The sequence below is a fragment of the Botryllus schlosseri genome, chromosome 9, assembly GCF_051294905.1.
Source record: "Botryllus schlosseri isolate E-star chromosome 9, Bs_hap1, whole genome shotgun sequence".
Taxonomy (NCBI): domain Eukaryota; kingdom Metazoa; phylum Chordata; class Ascidiacea; order Stolidobranchia; family Styelidae; genus Botryllus; species Botryllus schlosseri.
This window is the reverse complement of record NC_137244.1, coordinates 641675-665061: the sequence shown is the minus strand read 5'-3', so window position 1 is coordinate 665061 and position 23387 is coordinate 641675. Positions and strand designations below refer to the sequence as shown.

The window sequence follows — 23387 nt, the reverse complement described above, 5'->3', positions numbered from 1 at the left end:
GAAGCCTTGAAACCTCGATTGATCGTATCACAGTATATATACGCAGCACGTAGTAAAAAGTCACGCTCGTTACTTGGAATGACATATCTGTGAACGCGAGATTAATCCACAGCATTGTCATCGAGTGTAATGAGATAGGTGTTCTTGAAAAAGACCAAATCAACTTCAATGTAATGTAGTGCTGGCGATATATTTCTGGGTCACATAACGGTAAATATTTGAATTTTCACGTCATTCATACTGTTGTGATGTCATACGATCTTGATACTCGCGTGGAAGCCCAATATAAGGTTCGGAATTGAATCACTCACATACTCCATTCTGCCTAGCCCAGATGACGGTACCAATATAACTCCATGTAGACTGTGGAAGTACCAGTGTGCCCTGCTACGTCTAACGCCGCTTCTTTATTTTGAACAGTTGTTTAGCTGTTTATTTCAACACTTGCATTAGAGATCAAAGATATGCCGTCGTTATGTCCAAAGACTTTTGATATCAAGTCGTGGGCTATCTCTGCCACGTACACGACGTTGGTGAGTTTTGTTGCACGATAAACAGTTTTCGACTGCGCGCCGTTGAATAAAATTAAGATTTGGATTGTACTGGAGCGGATATTGCTCTATTTTCGAAACGTACGATGATTTCGGAATTTACGTCGTTAAACGTTGGTTATTCTCAGATTTTGCTTCAGACGTTGTAAATCAGTTACGGCATCTTTAGCTGTCATAAATTTAGACTTTACCACCGCCCTGAGAGATACCCTTGTCCCTTCATGTTATCTTTTTTACTTTCATCCAGTGTGCATGCCTCCTCTTTACATCACCTAGGCCCAGGTGGGTGTCTGATTTCAAAGACTGCTACAAGTCAGGTCAATACATAGGCTACCTATCTTTTCTTGATGCCGCAGTCTTGTGCTTTATGATTTGATGAAATTGATACTCGTACCGATACGCTCCTCAGAAATAAGCAATGTTCGCGAAAACAGAGGAATGAATTTGAACATTCAGTATAGCTTTGGAATATTTTCAGATCTTAAAGTTGACAAGTTCGCGTAGTAGGATTCAGAAGCTTAGTCATTATTTCTATCAGATCGCATTCGGATTCTGAGATCGCAAAATGATCTCATCTCTTCCGCACACAAATCAACATACAATATAACACCAAATCTAATCTATATGACAGCGGCCGTTGTGCATTTCAGCTGCTTTATTGCACCCTATACATTTGGGGCAGTATATTCAATGTTAGTTTTATACTTGCATCGCAACACGTCTATTTCTGATCGTGCAAATTTCATAAACGATATTTCCATGGCGATCGATGTTGATGATCTCTTGCAAAGGTAAATACTTTTGGCCGAATTAAGCGTGGAAATGGTTTTTTCCGAATTTTGCGACTTCGATTCCAAACGATCCAACGGCTACTTAATATACTATTTACTTTATTACCATGTAAAACACACGTATATAGGTTTTAAATGGTGCAGTAATTCTCCAAAGGCTGAGAGATGGACGCAATTTTACCGAAATAAAAGCGGCACGGCCTCACATGAGATCATTCTCGGCCGAATTTGTTTGACTGTATAATCACTCATCTCGTGGTAAGACGAATGGCGTAGTATTTATTGTGTCATATATATCGGAATTGCGGACCTATGTCCGAATTAAACGAAGTCTTTAACGTTTTTGTTCCGTTCCCAAGCAGTTTGGCCTAAATCTGGGTTATCCGGTATCCGAATTAAGCGGATAGTCGACTGTATAAGTGCATAAGATCTGCTTGACTGTGACCAAAGTCTTAAGCAAATAACGATTGATATCTTTTAATATTAATCTTCTTTGCAGTTGATGTTTGTCGGGTTGTTTTTGATGGGCATCCCGTTCGTATGGCACCCTGGCCTGTTTGAGACCATGCATCACCTTCCAAGCAATCCACTGAGCCGTGAGTAAGAATTTCGAGCTTGCTAGACTATTTGAAAACTGTGCTCGTCAATTCTACAGAAGTAGTGCATCTCGGATCAAGTATGTATGGAGCGATATGTGTCGTCGCCTTCGGATCATTATTCATCGCATTGCTCTCCGGCATGTGCATGATCGGAATAGAGTTGGTGGGTTTCATATAATCACTGATATTGTGCCTGGATTTGATCTAGCCCAGTTTGGTGATCGTTAGCTGCAGCTGGTCATGCCACATTGCTTGGTTTAGTAGGCATACCCAGGGATATCTAGAACTATTCTAGTTCTACCTATCCCTGCGCATACCATATGTCTTCTTCTAGGAGGATTTGTCCTCCTTTTCATTAAAAGGGAATTGTCCTCCGATGACGTTCAACAGGAGCGAAACAGTACTTCGTCAGCCCCCGCCACTCCCTAAAACATGGTCTTGGCTCTCCCATAAGATCACAAACCAAACTTCTATCAGTAAGGCAGGTTTTACTGTTATAGGGGCTATACGTGTAAGTGAATATAGTCGCGAACAGCGCGAAAAAACTTCATATTCACGGTGGAATTTTGTCTATAATATTGGTAATTGCAGATAGTACTATTAATTTTTCATCCTCTCCCAGTCCACGTGATCAGGTTTATTGTCAGAGATGAGGGAGGTGGTGACTTCAGATAGCAAGCTCAGGACTATTCCGCGCCTACGGTAGGCCTAAACATGCGGCGGTCACTTTCGATCAAGGTTTAATGGTCGTGGCATGGTCATCATGATTGGTTTATTGGTGGCTGAAGCTTCAGAAGTTTTGGTGTGTCGTGGAGCGGTGATGAACGGCGCTGTAATGAAACTTTTTATTCTAAATGATGTGTATTTTTTTCTCGGGTCGCTGAGTGCACCCATATTTAAAAGTGGACATTCAAGTACCGTGAATCGCGCGTACTGGGAAGATAATTTTGATGTTATATAAAGTCTACTGCAAAATAATCTATAATTTATGTTGATTTGAGAAGTAATTTTGGGTCCCTCCGAGCTCGGGCCTCCTAATTGGAGGATTTAGGGTGCGGGAGTTTGATTTTTTTTCGATTATACGTTCAACATGGCTTTTTGGCGAAACCTTCTATCTATATTTCTATAAATCATGCTGCAAATGCTGAATTGCTGGTTTAAAATTGGTTTTCCAACAAATTGCCAGCGTTATACCTTCTTGATTATCATTACAAACAACTTCGACGTTTTATGTAACATTAGGACCTCTTTACATGTGAGGATTTGTCGTAATTTTCCTGGCGCATGCTCGAACTTCAAAGACCTATTACTTGCATCACTTTCAAGCATCAAAAAATTAGATATGATTTACTGTTATTTTTATGTCTGTTTTTGTAACATATGCTTTGCTTTGTTTTGTAACATTTATAATTACAACCACCAAGGAAATGTAACGCATCATTAAACTCGGACGAAACGAATCTGGTCTTGTTTAGCTTGCCGGCAAGAACAAGAGTAGTAGTTATGATCGCTCGCGAACGGCTATGGTGGCTTATGGGCGCGCTGGTGATGTGCCTGGAAACTCGTGTTGGTGATGGTACCCTTTTGACCCCCCCTTCCGCTCGTGATGTGCCATGTGTTCTTATGGGATCTCTGGTGATGGTACCCTTTCGGGTATAGGCTGCGTCGGTGATGTGCCATGAAAACTCGTGTTGGTGATGGTACCCTTTCAGACCGCCTATCGCTCATGATGTGCCATGTATTTTCACGGGATCTCTGGTGATGTGCCATTGTTTCTTAAGGGATCTCTGGTGATGTGTCATTGTTTCTTACGGGATCTCTGGTGAAGTGTCATTGTTTCTTATGGGATCTCTGGTGATACCACCCTTTCAGGTATACGTTGTGTCGATGACCTGCCGGTCTTGTGTGATAACGTTACGGGTATACGGATCTCTGGTGAAGTGGTGTTGAATATCAAGTATAGTAAACAGTGACGCCATTACTCAGTATGTATATTCAAAATTATTATATATGACCAATTTGAAGTAATCCCAACGTTTACGGTGAGTGCGACGATGATATATCGTTATTCTTATGGCGGGGTGACAAGCGGCTCTTTTGTCTTATGGCGGGGGTGGCAAGCGGCTATTGTGTCTTGTGGTCGCAGATCTCTGGTGATTCGCTGAATGAACCTTTGTTAATGTGTATATCGTAAATTATTATATATGATGTAGTTTAGTCGTGACAAATGACCGATCGTGTTCTAAGTCTTTCCTCGCTATTGATTCCTACGTAACCTGAATAGTACTTTCCGATCGGATTATTCGCACCTTGTATACCACTGTTTCGCACCTACAGAATAGTCTGCTGTTCACAGTCGCGACTTCACCGCGATAGCACAATTTTCGCACCTCGATCAGTAGAACAACACCGCGCTAACCCAGTTGTCGAATCACATAGGTCATACATTTTACGTGAAATATTGTATTGTGGTATACAAATATGCAAACTATTCTTTCAATTCAACAAGTCTAGTTAACGGATCGATTTTCAAGCTGCCGACACAGTTTTTAACACGAGTGAGTTGATATTTCTTCCCGGGTACGAGCGAGGCTTTGTTCCATTGATCCAAAACCACCTCGCCAGTATCATCCTTCAATGTAAAACTGTATAATTTCAACTCCTTCCCGGCGTCAGAATTGACCATCTTCTCCTCTCGAGAAACACAAGTAGCGGCGATCGATACGTATTCATCTTTATTTCCGTATACCGATTCACAGGTCAATAATGGGTATTCTTCAGTCGTATGTCTCGATTTTCCATGCAGAGTTACTGACGAAGCCCGTCCCAGTAATACAGCGGGTTTTCCAGTAAACTTGTCAATTTGAACCCAACCGGATTTGACCATGAGTTTTTTTCGTTTGGAGAATGCTTTCTCAATGACCCCGAACAATTCACGATTGAAACACGTGAAAGATATCTCTTCGTTATTACCGTCGATGAATATACCTTTGAGATATTGACTAACGCCACCTCTTCTGGGTGATGAGACGAATTTGACTCCGACGTGAAAATTTGAAGTTACCCTGACTTGCATAGTGTTGACGCTGTTCGATACCATATCGTTTGTTCACACCTATAGAATCAATATCAGCTATAACTCTACAAGAATCAAGAATCACAAGTACGTGCATTACACAGTTATTGTCTTTATCAACTTGAAATCAAACCCTTAACAGAAACACACATCTTATCACTTGTCAACTCTATCATGAAAACCCTCGAACCCGTATTATTAAGAAAGTTATAGTACGGTATCGGAATCCATTCGCGAGATGTACTAAAGGTAAATCCAAATAATCCAGAATGAAATATTTGGACTTGACATAGTGTGAATAGAAATAGGTTTGACAAACATGACTACCAACTTTGATCCAGTCACATTTCAAGATTACACTTTGAAACAATCCTTGAAACTTACAACTCTATTCACGACTGAGTTTTCCATTTGTCAAATAGAGTTTCAGTAAATACTATCGCGATATTTTAATGTGTTACTACGCACAATAGAATCAATCAATGAAATATCGCCCGTTGTTGTAAATATTTCTATCTTGACAACCACTTATGCATACCGCGATCGACTTGTGACGCGATGAGTTAAATCGGAATATTTCAATCCATTTGTCGAAACCTTGAACAAGCTATCAGGTTATTTTTTGTTGCAATTGAGTGAACGGGAATAGTATTACGTCTCAACATTTTAACATCTTGCCATACACAAAAGAGTAAAATACAAAAACCTTGTCAATTCAATCCGTTTGTAACTTACCCAACCAACTCAACAGTATCCTTACGAGAAGTAGACAAGACTACGCGAGTAATCACTACAATCCAAAATCCATAGCAAGTTCGGTTGTATTCATAGTCCGCCAACTCGTATTTTTTATTCAACTGTAAAAGTCGTTACTATTCTGTAACCTAAGGTAATTACTACTCGGTGCGCACAACTTGAGATTAACATATGTTTTGAGTATATGATATTTGGATGTCTGACCAACGTAGTTGAGAATTCATTTCTTACAATCGAACGCAGGCGTTATATTGAAAATTTTCACGATGTAAACATATGAATTGACACATTGATTTTGACATATGAGATTTTGTAATAGTCGATCATGACTTGGTTATTAAATTATGACATTATTAGATCAGGGTTGTGTAGAAGGTTATCACGACACCAACAAACTTTTCAGAAACATTGTTATTAACATATCGATTTGTGAAACTAGATTAACATATCTGAAATGTTTTGATTGGGAAGATTAAGCCGTGTTCGTAAAAACCACACAGCGTATTGTGGATATCAGGAAATATTTTACAAATGTAATTGTCTCCACTAACCAAGACTAAAGATGAAACAGCAATTTCCTTTGTTGAACAATAACCGGTACAATACTTTATCATCGTAATCTGTGGTGAGAATTGAAACACTTTCGTACATTACCCGGTGTCAAGATATCACACTAGGTGAATTGACATACCGCCGCTTGATTAATACCTAATCCGTTCGCACCATTTCACATACTTTGATCATTACAAAAGTAAATTGGAATATGTTGCTAGATGCATTCAGTTAGAAATGTCTGGTACACAACAATCGTAATATCAAGGAAGTACTTGCTACACTGTAATTCACTTAACGTGTTTTTGCATTGTTGTTCATTTGTAGTATTGATTGTTTTTGAACCCCCAAATAATAATTCCCGACATGAAACCAAACCGCTGAAAGTCGTTACCATCACAACGAAACAATTTGTACGATGTTTGCCAAATGTATCATATATAGTTAGGTGTACTAGTATTATTTGTCTAACACATACACCGACAATGCAATCGAAAATTTTTCCGTTGTCATTCGCTAGAGTAAATGTCATCACAATACTCTGTCACTAAAAGACGTTACTTGTATGTGATTGAATCCCTAACAATTATCTCACTAAACCGAACTCTAAAGAAATTTTACTCACTCGACGGATATGAAACAGCGTCGCTTAATCGGTCTATATCGTTTTTCTAAAGGTAAATCATATCCATCCAATAGAAAACAATTTTCACTAGCTTGGTAATGAAACCGAAGTCTTCATTCGATATTTTGTTTGTGTCAAATACTTTGCAATAAACACATTTGAGTGGTTGAGCTTTACATCATCAAGCTGTCATTTGTAAATCAAGATTTCGGTAAACTTGTAAATGTATCGTTTAACTAACCGACATTTAGTGATTGGTAAACATACCAAACGATACACATCCACCTCCGAAATACTGCATTGATCTTAATTTCCATCATCGTGATAATCGAAGTACATTTCTTTCGAATTCGTAACAACCAGCTTTTCTATGACATGATAAATTTTTGACAAGTTATGCTTAGAAGATTGGTTGTATATCACGAAAAATAATATACCACTCATATTGATACTGTTACTCCATTGATCGATATTTTCAAACGAGTAAAATTTATTACTTGAGTTTCTCCGCTTAATGTAAATGCAAACTCAGCCGTCTTTTAACATCACAAAGGCATTGATAAAAAGTAGACAATCAAACGCTACAAGTTTAACTTTTGTAGGTTGTGTATGATTACCCCACGCAACTCATTTCTTACCAAAAGTAGATGAAATATATTCATGGTACACGAAAATACTCGACATTCCCATGCTACGAACCTGTACAATGATTGGTGACGCTTTCAAAACTGTTTCGATACCTCAAGGCCTTTATTGTCTGAATGGATGGTCATGTATCTTAATAATCAAATAGTTCAACACAGAACTAGTACGAACAGAAACACCAGAGTTGTTTACACAAAAGTTTGTATGTGTACAGTATGCGAATACCATGTGCAAGTCCAGCACAATTGTGGTTTCCACCCGAGTTTAGTTAACACAATTTACGACACCGAGGTCGCGTCATCTTTCGTAAAACAACAAACCAACCAAGCCTTCAGGATATGTCCATGTAATAGCAATAAACCAGCTACTCCAACAACAGAGTACATATGTTTTTAGTTACGGTGCTGACATCTTACACACAAATCAATCTACTTTGCTAACGAAAAGTGCTGAGTCATCACATGATTGCCCTCACAACAAAACAGCTAGAAGATATTATCATACAAAAATATTCCTAACCCTTTGAGCACCTGTGACAAATCATACAACGAATATGTTTTGTGTGTCGAATTGTTGTTCAGTGTCAAGTCTACCTGTTGAAACGTACATTAAAACAACACAGTCACAATTCAATTAAAACCACGAATCTATTTTCATTTCCTCACAAACTGTCACATACAGAAAAATAAATTTTATTCCGCCAAAACATACTTGTAACCAATCGCTTTCATTAAACACACAACACCATAAAAGTATTTACTTTCTACAACATAGACATTCCGATGTAGTCAAGAAATATTTTTATTAATCAAAATCATCGACTTCTGTTTACGGCGTTAGTGTGTGCATGTCATATATGTGGGATCCGTATTAAAATGGACACGACGCGACTGAATGTGAGGAGATAGAAGTCTATCGCATAGATTTACATGTGGTCTTCGCTACGGTTTCAAAAAACTAATCATCTCTTTTGCATTGATCGAGACCGAGCAAGTTAGTTAATGGCCATGATTGTGTTTGTCATATGCGAATGATAGGGTTACTGTCAAATCTACATACAACAACCTTCTGGCACTCATAATAGCAATTTCATTCTCTCCTTTCGTAATTGTAAACACACGACAAGTATATTGTACAACTCGACAGCTACGTTTAACAACACCAACGACACTAAACATACGATACCTACCCAAGTAAAATTACCATTTTCACCTGGAGGTCAGTCGTTACCTGAGTAAAAATACCATTATTCTTTGGAGATTTATCGTTTAATCAGAGTAACAAAACATTTTCACTTGGGGGTCTATCGTTTCCAAGAGTAACAAGCCCCCTTTCCTTTGGAAATCTATTTTTCCCTGGGTAACAAACCTTTTTCACTTGCAAATATATTTTTCCCCCCAGGTAACAAACCTTTTTCGCTTGGAAATATATTTTTTCCTTGAGCAACAGACCATTTTTACTTGGAAATATATTTTTTCCTTGAGCAACAGACCATTTTCACTTGGAAATATATTTTTTCCCTGAGCAACAAACCATTTCACTCGGCGGGTCGTCGTTTACCTGAGTAAAATATCATTTTTCTTTGGAGATCTGGCGTTTACCCATTGTAACAATACATTTTCACTTGGAAATCTGTCGTTTACCTGAGTACCAATACCGTTTTCACTTGGAAATCTATCTTTTCCCTGGGTAACAATACCCTTTTCGTTTTGAAAACTGACAACCACACCGGTCAATTTGATATTTTTTGTATATTGTTACAACAGACAGCGACAAAATATACACCAACAACGACTCCGATACATTTGTCTAATCAAATATTCACTTGCTCTGATGCATCCCATCAAAATCATTGGTTACTCACATACAATAACAATGTGCTGTTGTACATCGACATGTATGTTTTCGGAATTGGTGAATAAAGGGGTTTCCGATATGTCCGTGATGTCCGGGTTTGTGCTTTGGATTTTCCAGAGTAAAAATGTCTGAATAAAACACCTCCTCGACTTTGGTAACTGGTTGATACACGGATAATGGTGTTCGGAAAACGGATGAATTTATGTTCCCCATCGCGCTGACAACATCGGGTTACTTGTGAGTTTCCTCGGGTCTGTGTACTATATTGTGTCTTTACTGGTCAATACATGTCGCTCCAGTCAGCTGAAACCGGATCACCAATATGAGAAAGTGTGGGGGCCGGATCCGGATATTCACTCATGACCCAACGACCGATATTCAAGTAAACATGTTACAGACCGTGTTTTGTCTCCATGAAAAATACCAATGCATACACCATCACATCAAGTACGTCACGATTGTTCACAAGTATTCGCGTAAACCAGGTGTACATACAATGTGTCGGTGTACAAACATCACGGAAAACAAATTCATGTTCTCAAGTCTCATCATGCGACGACTCTGTACATTCAATGTGGGCATAGATGACACACGTCTTGACACAATGGACAGTGCATTTTGCATACCGATATATTCTCAGTCAAATATGCGAACCATACACAACCATATACCCTGATTTTCGCTGAATATCCACAACACCAACAAATCTGTACATTTCTTTTCCCTCGACCTCGACGATAGAGTTGTCATCCCAATGTACCAATCGAATGTATGGTTCATCAGGTGTAAAATCCAAATCAAATGTCACCAAGGTATCGTTTTTCATTTTCAATATTTCCACCGCTGCATCTTGTCTGTGTCGTAAAACCACGGTGTGGGGCCAGAGGAATCTATGGAACGTTACGCGTAGTCCCATGATTACTCGTGGATATAGTCAGGTAACGACAACGTTTTCTCAGTGGTCTGCGTGAGTGCACCGTTTCAATACGTAGCTGGATCAACTAGACCAAAAGTTTCCAACCACGTTTTATAACGACATGTAGAATTACGAGACAGCACCCTCTTGCGGAGTGGTTAACAAGAAATCAGTCTTCAACCCGCAGAGACACACCTTGGATTACATTATCTAATCGTATTCGAACTCGAGATTCACACACACACAGAGTCCCTGTTTACGATTTCAATCCGGAGTCACTGCTCACGATGTTTAGCTGGAGTCGTTATGTGGGAGTAGCGACATCCGACATATTCATCGCGTGAAAGATTGATAACGATGGTGATCGCCAAATACATAAAATCAGGTGAAACACTGCGGTCTCGGCAAAAAAGTTTGCAGGTTAGGACGACCAATACGTGGAGGGATTGAGTGAGTTACGCAACACGATTATGTCGAAGTCTGGATCACGATACAAGTCTACCTGAGAATCCGAACAATCTTGCAAAATCAAGGTGTGAACCCGTAGAAGGGCTGTACTCGTGTGAGATTCATTGTTACAATGGGTAAACGCCAGATCTCCAAAGAAAAATGATATTTTACTCAGGTAAACGACGACCCGCCGAGTGAAATGGTTTGTTGCTCAGGGAAAAAATATATTTCCAAGTGAAAATGGTCTGTTGCTCAAGGAAAAAATATATTTCCAAGTAAAAATGGTCTGTTGCTCAAGGAAAAAATATATTTCCAAGCGAAAAAGGTTTGTTACCTGGGGGGAAAAATATATTTGCAAGTGAAAAAGGTTTGTTACCCAGGGAAAAATAGATTTCCAAAGGAAAGGGGGCTTGTTACTCTTGGAAACGATAGACCCCCAAGTGAAAATGTTTTGTTACTCTGATTAAACGATAAATCTCCAAAGAATGATGGTATTTTTACTCAGGTAACGACTGACCTCCAGGTGAAAATGGTAATTTTACTTGGGTAGGTATCGTATGTTTAGTGTCGTTGGTGTTGTTAAACGTAGCTGTCGAGTTGTACAATATACTTGTCGTGTGTTTACAATTACGAAAGGAGAGAATGAAATTGCTATTATGAGTGCCAGAAGGTTGTTGTATGTAGATTTGACAGTAACCCTATCATTCGCATATGACAAACACAATCATGGCCATTAACTAACTTGCTCGGTCTCGATCAATGCAAAAGAGATGATTAGTTTTTTGAAACCGTAGCGAAGACCACATGTAAATCTATGCGATAGACTTCTATCTCCTCACATTCAGTCGCGTCGTGTCCATTTTAATACGGATCCCACATATATGACATGCACACACTAACGCCGTAAACAGAAGTCGATGATTTTGATTAATAAAAATATTTCTTGACTACATCGGAATGTCTATGTTGTAGAAAGTAAATACTTTTATGGTGTTGTGTGTTTAATGAAAGCGATTGGTTACAAGTATGTTTTGGCGGAATAAAATTTATTTTTCTGTATGTGACAGTTTGTGAGGAAATGAAAATAGATTCGTGGTTTTAATTGAATTGTGACTGTGTTGTTTTAATGTACGTTTCAACAGGTAGACTTGACACTGAACAACAATTCGACACACAAAACATATTCGTTGTATGATTTGTCACAGGTGCTCAAAGGGTTAGGAATATTTTTGTATGATAATATCTTCTAGCTGTTTTGTTGTGAGGGCAATCATGTGATGACTCAGCACTTTTCGTTAGCAAAGTAGATTGATTTGTGTGTAAGATGTCAGCACCGTAACTAAAAACATATGTACTCTGTTGTTGGAGTAGCTGGTTTATTGCTATTACATGGACATATCCTGAAGGCTTGGTTGGTTTGTTGTTTTACGAAAGATGACGCGACCTCGGTGTCGTAAATTGTGTTAACTAAACTCGGGTGGAAACCACAATTGTGCTGGACTTGCACATGGTATTCGCATACTGTACACATACAAACTTTTGTGTAAACAACTCTGGTGTTTCTGTTCGTACTAGTTCTGTGTTGAACTATTTGATTATTAAGATACATGACCATCCATTCAGACAATAAAGGCCTTGAGGTATCGAAACAGTTTTGAAAGCGTCACCAATCATTGTACAGGTTCGTAGCATGGGAATGTCGAGTATTTTCGTGTACCATGAATATATTTCATCTACTTTTGGTAAGAAATGAGTTGCGTGGGGTAATCATACACAACCTACAAAAGTTAAACTTGTAGCGTTTGATTGTCTACTTTTTATCAATGCCTTTGTGATGTTAAAAGACGGCTGAGTTTGCATTTACATTAAGCGGAGAAACTCAAGTAATAAATTTTACTCGTTTGAAAATATCGATCAATGGAGTAACAGTATCAATATGAGTGGTATATTATTTTTCGTGATATACAACCAATCTTCTAAGCATAACTTGTCAAAAATTTATCATGTCATAGAAAAGCTGGTTGTTACGAATTCGAAAGAAATGTACTTCGATTATCACGATGATGGAAATTAAGATCAATGCAGTATTTCGGAGGTGGATGTGTATCGTTTGGTATGTTTACCAATCACTAAATGTCGGTTAGTTAAACGATACATTTACAAGTTTACCGAAATCTTGATTTACAAATGACAGCTTGATGATGTAAAGCTCAACCACTCAAATGTGTTTATTGCAAAGTATTTGACACAAACAAAATATCGAATGAAGACTTCGGTTTCATTACCAAGCTAGTGAAAATTGTTTTCTATTGGATGGATATGATTTACCTTTAGAAAAACGATATAGACCGATTAAGCGACGCTGTTTCATATCCGTCGAGTGAGTAAAATTTCTTTAGAGTTCGGTTTAGTGAGATAATTGTTAGGGATTCAATCACATACAAGTAACGTCTTTTAGTGACAGAGTATTGTGATGACATTTACTCTAGCGAATGACAACGGAAAAATTTTCGATTGCATTGTCGGTGTATGTGTTAGACAAATAATACTAGTACACCTAACTATATATGATACATTTGGCAAACATCGTACAAATTGTTTCGTTGTGATGGTAACGACTTTCAGCGGTTTGGTTTCATGTCGGGAATTATTATTTGGGGGTTCAAAAACAATCAATACTACAAATGAACAACAATGCAAAAACACGTTAAGTGAATTACAGTGTAGCAAGTACTTCCTTGATATTACGATTGTTGTGTACCAGACATTTCTAACTGAATGCATCTAGCAACATATTCCAATTTACTTTTGTAATGATCAAAGTATGTGAAATGGTGCGAACGGATTAGGTATTAATCAAGCGGCGGTATGTCAATTCACCTAGTGTGATATCTTGACACCGGGTAATGTACGAAAGTGTTTCAATTCTCACCACAGATTACGATGATAAAGTATTGTACCGGTTATTGTTCAACAAAGGAAATTGCTGTTTCATCTTTAGTCTTGGTTAGTGGAGACAATTACATTTGTAAAATATTTCCTGATATCCACAATACGCTGTGTGGTTTTTACGAACACGGCTTAATCTTCCCAATCAAAACATTTCAGATATGTTAATCTAGTTTCACAAATCGATATGTTAATAACAATGTTTCTGAAAAGTTTGTTGGTGTCGTGATAACCTTCTACACAACCCTGATCTAATAATGTCATAATTTAATAACCAAGTCATGATCGACTATTACAAAATCTCATATGTCAAAATCAATGTGTCAATTCATATGTTTACATCGTGAAAATTTTCAATATAACGCCTGCGTTCGATTGTAAGAAATGAATTCTCAACTACGTTGGTCAGACATCCAAATATCATATACTCAAAACATATGTTAATCTCAAGTTGTGCGCACCGAGTAGTAATTACCTTAGGTTACAGAATAGTAACGACTTTTACAGTTGAATAAAAAATACGAGTTGGCGGACTATGAATACAACCGAACTTGCTATGGATTTTGGATTGTAGTGATTACTCGCGTAGTCTTGTCTACTTCTCGTAAGGATACTGTTGAGTTGGTTGGGTAAGTTACAAACGGATTGAATTGACAAGGTTTTTGTATTTTACTCTTTTGTGTATGGCAAGATGTTAAAATGTTGAGACGTAATACTATTCCCGTTCACTCAATTGCAACAAAAAATAACCTGATAGCTTGTTCAAGGTTTCGACAAATGGATTGAAATATTCCGATTTAACTCATCGCGTCACAAGTCGATCGCGGTATGCATAAGTGGTTGTCAAGATAGAAATATTTACAACAACGGGCGATATTTCATTGATTGATTCTATTGTGCGTAGTAACACATTAAAATATCGCGATAGTATTTACTGAAACTCTATTTGACAAATGGAAAACTCAGTCGTGAATAGAGTTGTAAGTTTCAAGGATTGTTTCAAAGTGTAATCTTGAAATGTGACTGGATCAAAGTTGGTAGTCATGTTTGTCAAACCTATTTCTATTCACACTATGTCAAGTCCAAATATTTCATTCTGGATTATTTGGATTTACCTTTAGTACATCTCGCGAATGGATTCCGATACCGTACTATAACTTTCTTAATAATACGGGTTCGAGGGTTTTCATGATAGAGTTGACAAGTGATAAGATGTGTGTTTTTGTTAAGGGTTTGATTTCAAGTTGATAAAGACAATAACTGTGTAATGCACGTACTTGTGATTCTTGATTCTTGTAGAGTTATAGCTGATATTGATTCTATAGGTGTGAACAAACGATATGGTATCGAACAGCGTCAACACTATGCAAGTCAGGGTAACTTCAAATTTTCACGTCGGAGTCAAATTCGTCTCATCACCCAGAAGAGGTGGCGTTAGTCAATATCTCAAAGGTATATTCATCGACGGTAATAACGAAGAGATATCTTTCACGTGTTTCAATCGTGAATTGTTCGGGGTCATTGAGAAAGCATTCTCCAAACGAAAAAAACTCATGGTCAAATCCGGTTGGGTTCAAATTGACAAGTTTACTGGAAAACCCGCTGTATTACTGGGACGGGCTTCGTCAGTAACTCTGCATGGAAAATCGAGACATACGACTGAAGAATACCCATTATTGACCTGTGAATCGGTATACGGAAATAAAGATGAATACGTATCGATCGCCGCTACTTGTGTTTCTCGAGAGGAGAAGATGGTCAATTCTGACGCCGGGAAGGAGTTGAAATTATACAGTTTTACATTGAAGGATGATACTGGCGAGGTGGTTTTGGATCAATGGAACAAAGCCTCGCTCGTACCCGGGAAGAAATATCAACTCACTCGTGTTAAAAACTGTGTCGGCAGCTTGAAAATCGATCCGTTAACTAGACTTGTTGAATTGAAAGAATAGTTTGCATATTTGTATACCACAATACAATATTTCACGTAAAATGTATGACCTATGTGATTCGACAGCTGGGTTAGCGCGGTGTTGTTCTACTGATCGAGGTGCGAAAATTGTGCTATCGCGGTGAAGTCGCGACTGTGAACAGCAGACTATTCTGTAGGTGCGAAACAGTGGTATACAAGGTGCGAATAATCCGATCGGAAAGTACTATTCAGGTTACGTAGGAATCAATAGCGAGGAAAGACTTAGAACACGATCGGTCATTTGTCACGACTAAACTACATCATATATAATAATTTACGATATACACATTAACAAAGGTTCATTCAGCGAATCACCAGAGATCTGCGACCACAAGACACAATAGCCGCTTGCCACCCCCGCCATAAGACAAAAGAGCCGCTTGTCACCCAGCCATAAGAATAACGATATATCATTGTCGCACTCACCGTAAACGTTGGGATTACTTCAAATTGGTCATATATAATAATTTTGAATATACATACTGAGTAATGGCGTCACTGTTTACTATACTTGATATTCAACACCACTTCACCAGAGATCCGTATACCCGTAACGTTATCACACAAGACCGGCAGGTCATCGACACAACGTATACCTGAAAGGGTGGTATCACCAGAGATCCCATAAGAAACAATGACACTTCACCAGAGATCCCGTAAGAAACAATGACACATCACCAGAGATCCCTTAAGAAACAATGGCACATCACCAGAGATCCCGTGAAAATACATGGCACATCATGAGCGATAGGCGGTCTGAAAGGGTACCATCACCAACACGAGTTTTCATGGCACATCACCGACGCAGCCTATACCCGAAAGGGTACCATCACCAGAGATCCCATAAGAACACATGGCACATCACGAGCGGAAGGGGGGGTCAAAAGGGTACCATCACCAACACGAGTTTCCAGGCACATCACCAGCGCGCCCATAAGCCACCATAGCCGTTCGCGAGCGATCATAACTACTACTAACAAGTGTCCTCTTTTTGAGTGCTGAGAATTTGGTGGGTCGAGGTTTAGTAATTCGCTTTCAATGCTGGCGTTTCAGTCCGAATCAGTTGACATTCAACGTCGATAGCAGACTATGTCGTCGCGCATTTAGTATTATTCTGAGAAATATGAAATTCGGTTTCTGTGTTTGCGGGATTTTCAGTGCCTTGAGCAGATGTTCACAACAACGGATTGCAGCAATGTATCCTGTGGTTCTCGTAAACGCTCGGAAATCACTGGTGATTTCCCTGCCGCACTCAAATCTTTTCGAGATTGAAAGTAAATCAGATTTTAAATCTGCCTTCGCGGACGTAAGCGTGACATTTGAAAATATATTTACCGATGACAAATCAGCAGCACTTTATTGAACGAAATCTAGTCATTTTTCCTTGTTTTTAAACCAGAGGCGGTAAACAAACCTAGAGTGCAATTCGACTCAATTCAACAGCGTAATTTATGCGAATAATATCTATTTTTCAGGAAAGTGTAACCATATAAAAATCAAGAAAACTAGTGACCCAATTCATGTTAATTTACGATTTTATTATGTTTTTCATATAAAATGCTTTCACCTTCTTCTGGCTATACGCCCGTGTATGAGCGGTGCATTCCAATATGAATAATATTACTGATTCGTTACAGGGTCGTTGGGGATTATTGATTCCGTATCTAATTGTCAAGAGTCTCCTTGCTGCTATAGTCGCGGGCTTGTCAATTTTGTCGTTCTATGCTCTAGCGTTGATGGGTGATGGTGGGTTGGAGTCGCCGCCATATGTCTATGTCGGTATTCGCTGTTATTATGCTTGGAAAGGAACCAGTGAAATAATTCAGAAGCTCTTCTTTTCAGGATATGCTTGATATTACCAAAGCGATTGTGGTCTTGATGGTGTTTCTCTTTAACTGGATATTTGTAAGTATCATTTCCTATAAGAAATCGAATATAGGCTAATAGCCTACATACGTTTTGAGGTACGGGTAGGCTACGCAGCCCCAGCCATCGCCAACGGTAATGTGGAAGACTATATTCCAGCTATCGCAACTTCCAACTGAGTCCGATAACTGCTGGCATGTTTGACATAATGACAAGGCCCAACATTTGCTATAAACAGTGGTGGTTAAAGTAGTCCTGTGAGATCACTCCGGTACAAGTACAAGTAATGGTTTTAAAAGCAATCGAAAACCTCTTCTAGTAGGAACAGAATTTGCTGACTTTGAATACACTAGAATAAGTGAGTATAGTTTTGAAAAAAAGTCATAAATACACCCCCGTGCACTTTCAAGAGCTGGAAACTGAGTTTGGCGAGCGGTGTAGAGAGCTGGGTTCGTGCTTCTACATCTCAGGACATTACTTAACTATTATTGAGCTTCTTGGAGGTACAGAACTTCAATATATAATTGCATAGTATTCAATTAACTTCTGTTAAAATTAAATTAGTGTGGTACTCCGCGAAAACAGTCTTCATCTCTCCGTCTTAGCCACAATTTTTCTCTAATTAGAATAACATAATACTTCTACTTGGCAAACAGTAAATATCGACTGGTAAGAAAGTAACGCATACGATATTACCGGGTAGAAGTAGAAGTATCGGTAAATTGATTTACTTGAGTAGGTACCGTTAGTCACTGACCACGTCAGGTTGCAATACGCTGCTCATTCTGCCTTAGACGACTCTTATAATGATTTTGCCGTGTGAGATATTTCTTTGACACAAAAATTATTGTTTCCTGATTGCATGTCTTGGCCTGCCTTAAATCGTTCTATGTCGTGCAAATTATGTAACCGGAATTTTGCCATTCAAACACAACCCTACTTATGACACAAGTCAAGCATGACGAACTTCCGATGAATACGTGTCATGGACTGATTTCACGATAATGCCTACGATTTCACCGTAATAAATATGATGGCTAGAAAATGATGGCATCTTATCATTGTTGTTTCATGTTGAATCATGACCCCGTCTTCTCGTGCGAATTCTGTGCCACGAGCCCAACGATACAGCATTTTTGATGTTCATTTGATAATTTTCACGGGATTTCTGTAGCAGAATTAGAATTAAGCAAAATACTTTTCCAAATTACTCTATAATTAGAATTACAGCTTCAGTTGTTTTTTCAAATTAGATTAGAATTAGAAGTACTGAATTCACGAAAACTTGGACATTGAATCGAGATCAGTTCATATCAAATTACAGTTTGTTCTCATAAGAAGGGCTGGGAAAAATCGAGTACCTGAGTGATTCGATTCTGAATCACGTATTATGCTTCGTGTCGAGTATTCGAGTATCACTCATTATGACGTCACTGCAAAAGCAATATGTCAAAGTTCAAATATGTACCCTTTGTACCACCACAAAGAATATAATGCCTGTTATCCATCACATTAAAGATACTTTGATATTTCTTCGACCCTATCGATTCCATTGCTCTTTGTGACAATGTTGTGGGAGGATCATGACTTCGGACATGTTTTTCCAGTAACGGTCGTAGCTTTTACCATCTGTTTCATATGCTGCGATACGGCCAATCGAGGTTTCAAGGCTCCCACAGTGGAAAATAGTAACGAAACTATATTTCTCATGGATAAAATAACTTTCAGTAGCGAGGAGCGTATAATTTCAGTACTCGAAAAAATCGTCTTTTGCTATTCGACTCGAATCATTCAAATAATTACTTCATTCAGATTCGAGTGCTCGAATCTATTGTGCCCAACCCTACTCATAAGCATGAGAATGGGAAATGTCTGCGCAGGCAGCTTAGCTCGTTTCACACGATACATCTGTCCTGATGTCTTTTCAGGAAAACCAGGTATTAGATTCGATTCAATGAGTAGGCCTATACAGAAACATTTCAGAAATTCGGTAAGGGTTAGAATTGGAGCACATGAACATTTTACAAATTAGGTTAAAATTAGATACCGGAATTTCACTCTAATTAGTCCAAGTCTGTTCTGTAGCTTTATCTATTTGCATCATCGATATAATAATAAATAAGCGACTATATGGTTCTAGATCACGCCTGTCGTCTTGGTAAGCGCCCATTGCCACAGCTTAAGAAGAGGATCTGCCAACAGCGCTTCATTGATAGCGATGGAGGTACCGTCAGCTACTGAAGACCTGTCAGAATACCATGTTTAATCCACTACCGCGCAACGAAAGATGTATACAGCCTATTGTATGAAGAATCATGCTTCTGACAATATATGCACTTCATTTTTTATATTCACAGTGCATTTAGTTATGAGTTATCCAGTACCCACTCAAATATATGACTAAGCTGTAAAGAAACATGAGATAATCTAAGCCCAAACCAGCACCCTCCACCATCTTCAACTTATAGTGAGTTGATACAATCTACAAAGGTCCTTAACCATACAATTGCATGATAATGCATACTCGTCTATCGGTATGCTATGAGGCAAGGTGGGGAGATTGTAATTCTGTCCCGCAATTGGCAGTCACCGATACTCAGTGGTTGCACTAGCCTATACTGGTCCAGCTAACCTTCGCTTTCGGCTCTTAATCGAGTTGGCTGCATCTAAAAGATACTGCCGCTGCGGTGAGCGAAACCAGTGCCATTCCCAAGACAGGAACATGGGTTAGGTTGCGGTAGGAATATTCTTGTTGATTTTGTCCGGTTCATCGTGTTTTTGACTACCATGGTCGCTTAGACCAGGCCGATATTCTTTATTATTTAGTAGGCCTACCATAAATCCTCTTTTCGGCAGATTTGTTGTCCTTTCTCAAGAAAGGGACTGCTTCTCCCATGCGCTAAAATGCACAAGTGGCCTATTTTTTGCAATTCGAGTTACTTGCTTACACTTACACTTATTCACACCCAAAGGGTCGAAAAAGGTGTTACACGAAAACATAACGTAGCTCAGAATTATATCGTGGTCATATCTACCCGACTAAGTGCATGCATAATTTGGAAAAAATTGTTGTACTCGATTTACACCGCGGTATAACTCTAAGGTAGGTTCAGGTTTTGTTTGCCACGAGTGTGTAACAGGATTGGCACATGGGTGGAAATACACTCTATTTTCGCTATGAGCGTATTTCTTTCCACAGAATTACGATAGTCACGCAATTGCAGGCACGATTTCTTCACTGCTGCACTATATATATCACTGGTTTCGAGCATCTTGACGGTGGTATATAATTTCACTGATATTTCATGTGAACAATTTCACTTATTGAAAAAAGTTAAGGGAACCGAAAAGTATTCATGGGCTGAATCTGAAAATTATGTTTGATTTGTTGATTTTGTGTCTGTTCTTGTAACTTTTGCTTTGCTGTCAAATGTAACACATCATCAAAATCAAACTTAACAATTCTACCTTCGTTTCACTCGCCAGCAAAAATGCCCGCTTTTTGGGTGTAGAAAATATCGAACCAGCAACCTATTGTGCTGCAATTGTAGATCTTACCACTACGCTATATCGCCACATGTGGTAGGAGGTAGGGATGGTGTGAACCTCTGAAAGGTTCTGGTTCGTGTGAACGCGAACCTTTGTGAAATGTTCCGTGTGAACATGAGCGTGAACCTCGTGACGTCATATTGATAATTCCAATCCTGCATTTCAGTAAAGTGGTAGCCTATATTGATGTACACCAGGGGTCGGCAACCTTTTGCTAGTCACGGGCCAAATTTCGAGTGTGCAACTTTTTGGCGGGCCGGAATTTTCCTTAATACTATATTTTACGCTTACTTCGGTATATTATCCTACATTGCTGCAATCTCAATCATACCAATCATAAAACACATGTATGTATTTATTTACACTTCAACAACGCAGAATAAATGTGACAATTGACGCAGCTTGCTTTGTGAAAGGTTTTCAACTTCTGATAACAAGACAGAGGAAGCAAGAATCAGACCATATTCTAAATAGGCGTCAAAAATACGTGATCTTAGCTTGCTCCTCGTGAATTTTATTGTTCAAATCTATCGCTCACATGCGTACGTGCTACCAAAAATCGATGCAATGTCTTTTGCATTGTTGGACAAGCTGGGATAAAGATAAATTTCAAGAACGTACTCTTTATCAAAGTCATGCAGCGATATGCTCTTTGCATGAAATTTGTCATTCAATCCAACTGCATCGTATTTCAAAAAGGCCCATTTGAAATTTTCAGGCAGTGCTATTGGCGTTCACATTAAATGGAGTACTGAATATTCAGAATTTATTTTGTATAGAACAGGGGCGGGCAACTTCTCCAGTCGGCGGGCCGGATATGGGAAAATTAGGTAGGCCTACTTGGCGGGCCGGATTGCTGAATCGATACGATATTGACCCATTTATCTACAAATACCAGAAATAGATCGTATTTCATGTATGTATTTTAACGACAGCAATGTTACTTGAAAGCCATTTCACGCCGATAATGACGAAGACAGTGTGGATTTGAGAACAGCATTGTCATACAGGCGCCGTCATGTCTGCATCTCTCTGATCAACCAACACACGGCGCAATCCTTAATTAACATTTCAAGGCGGTCGATAGGCCCGGCACCCCAAATTTACCAAGATATCAATTCATTTGGGTTGAGTGGGTGACGAGATAGCGTCATTGTTCAACTGTGTGGCCTAATTACTCTCGATATGGAATTCATGCGGCCCGCGTCCTCTCCGAAATTTGAAAAGTGTCCTGCGGGCTGCGAGTCGTTTTGAGTCGGCAATCCCTGGCATAAGCGGTGCCTTACAAAAGCCTAGAAGTGTGCCGTGCTACAATTCGGCGGTTACGGAATCAAAATTTGAACAGCTTCTTTGAGGTACAGAACTTCAATATACAATTGAATAGTATATTCATATTGAAATGAACCCGAATATTTTCGGCTGACACTCGTCAGGGGTAATCGTCAGCAACTAGTAGAGAATTCGAAAGAACAGCGTATATCAACAATCGTAACACGAAATATGACGTCACCAGCACGAAATGTCGAATACGAGAGCGTTCAATGTACTATTTTTAGATGATACACGAACTCTTTTTGTTGACACAGCCTTGGCTGGTGTATTTTGATAAAAGTCGACTCCAAGGCACACAAATGAAAGTGTGAGCGACCCTTTCCGAGTATGCGAAATCTGTCGTCTCGATAATTTTTCGCACAGGCGGGATTATCCAACAAGTGTTTGCCAATTGCAGAATTTATGGCCTTTGATTGTTCCGCATCAATCTTGAGCGGGTGAGTTAAGGGTGAGCTTTTCACCGAGCGTGTTCTAATGAATCTAGGGACATGCTGATTTATGCGTTCCTGCAAGCGCTTTGACGTTCTTCCCACTTAGCCACAATCACAGTGACACTTAAATTCGTAAACTACATTGCTTTGCTGAAGTGCGGGTAGCACGTCTTTACGTGTTGCAGGGAGCAGTTGCGTTGTCGTGAAAATCACGTTGGTCTTCACTGTGTCGTAACACTTATTGACCGCTGAAATCAATTGCTTTTCAAAGCGGGTGGAAATAGGCCCTATCCAAGGTAAATGGATGTAAACATCTTTGGTTGTTCGTTCGGTAGGCTCTGTTGACTTTTCTGCATTGAAATGCGTTACCTTCCTCTCTATGCCACGGTTGATGACATGTTCAGGGTAACCGTTATCAAGTAAGATTTTCCGGATATTGTCAAGTTCTGAGTTCAGTTTATTACCCGAAC

General features: G+C 39.1%; 3 protein-coding genes across 4 annotated transcripts in view; 1 reads left to right on the top strand and 2 right to left on the bottom strand.

The window, feature by feature from the left end:
- LOC145447026 (uncharacterized) overlaps window positions 1-5513 on the bottom strand; it is a 185021-nt gene extending 179508 nt beyond the window's left edge. The window contains exon 1 of the mRNA XM_080325459.1: window positions 4113-5513. Within this exon, the coding sequence (XP_080181585.1) occupies window positions 4430-5041 (612 nt within the window). The 5' untranslated portion in view covers window positions 5042-5513 and the 3' untranslated portion in view covers window positions 4113-4429. The remainder of the gene's footprint in view (window positions 1-4112) is intronic.
- The window catches only part of LOC145447014 (alkaline ceramidase 2-like), a 454308-nt gene that overhangs the window by 256754 nt on the left and 174167 nt on the right, over window positions 1-23387 (bottom strand). The gene's annotated exons all lie outside the window — the stretch shown is intronic.
- Window positions 391-21555, top strand: LOC145447027 (uncharacterized). 2 transcript variants are annotated; one of them, XM_080325460.1, is made up of 6 exons: window positions 391-533; window positions 1842-1938; window positions 1998-2104; window positions 17377-17514; window positions 17582-17644; window positions 19746-21555. In XM_080325460.1, exons 1-6 carry the CDS (start codon window positions 465-467, stop codon window positions 19869-19871), a joined length of 600 nt encoding a protein of 199 aa, XP_080181586.1. In that variant the 5' UTR covers window positions 391-464; the 3' UTR covers window positions 19872-21555. The 2 variants fall into 2 exon arrangements, with proteins under 2 accessions (XP_080181586.1, XP_080181587.1); XM_080325461.1 differs by lacking the exon at window positions 17377-17514.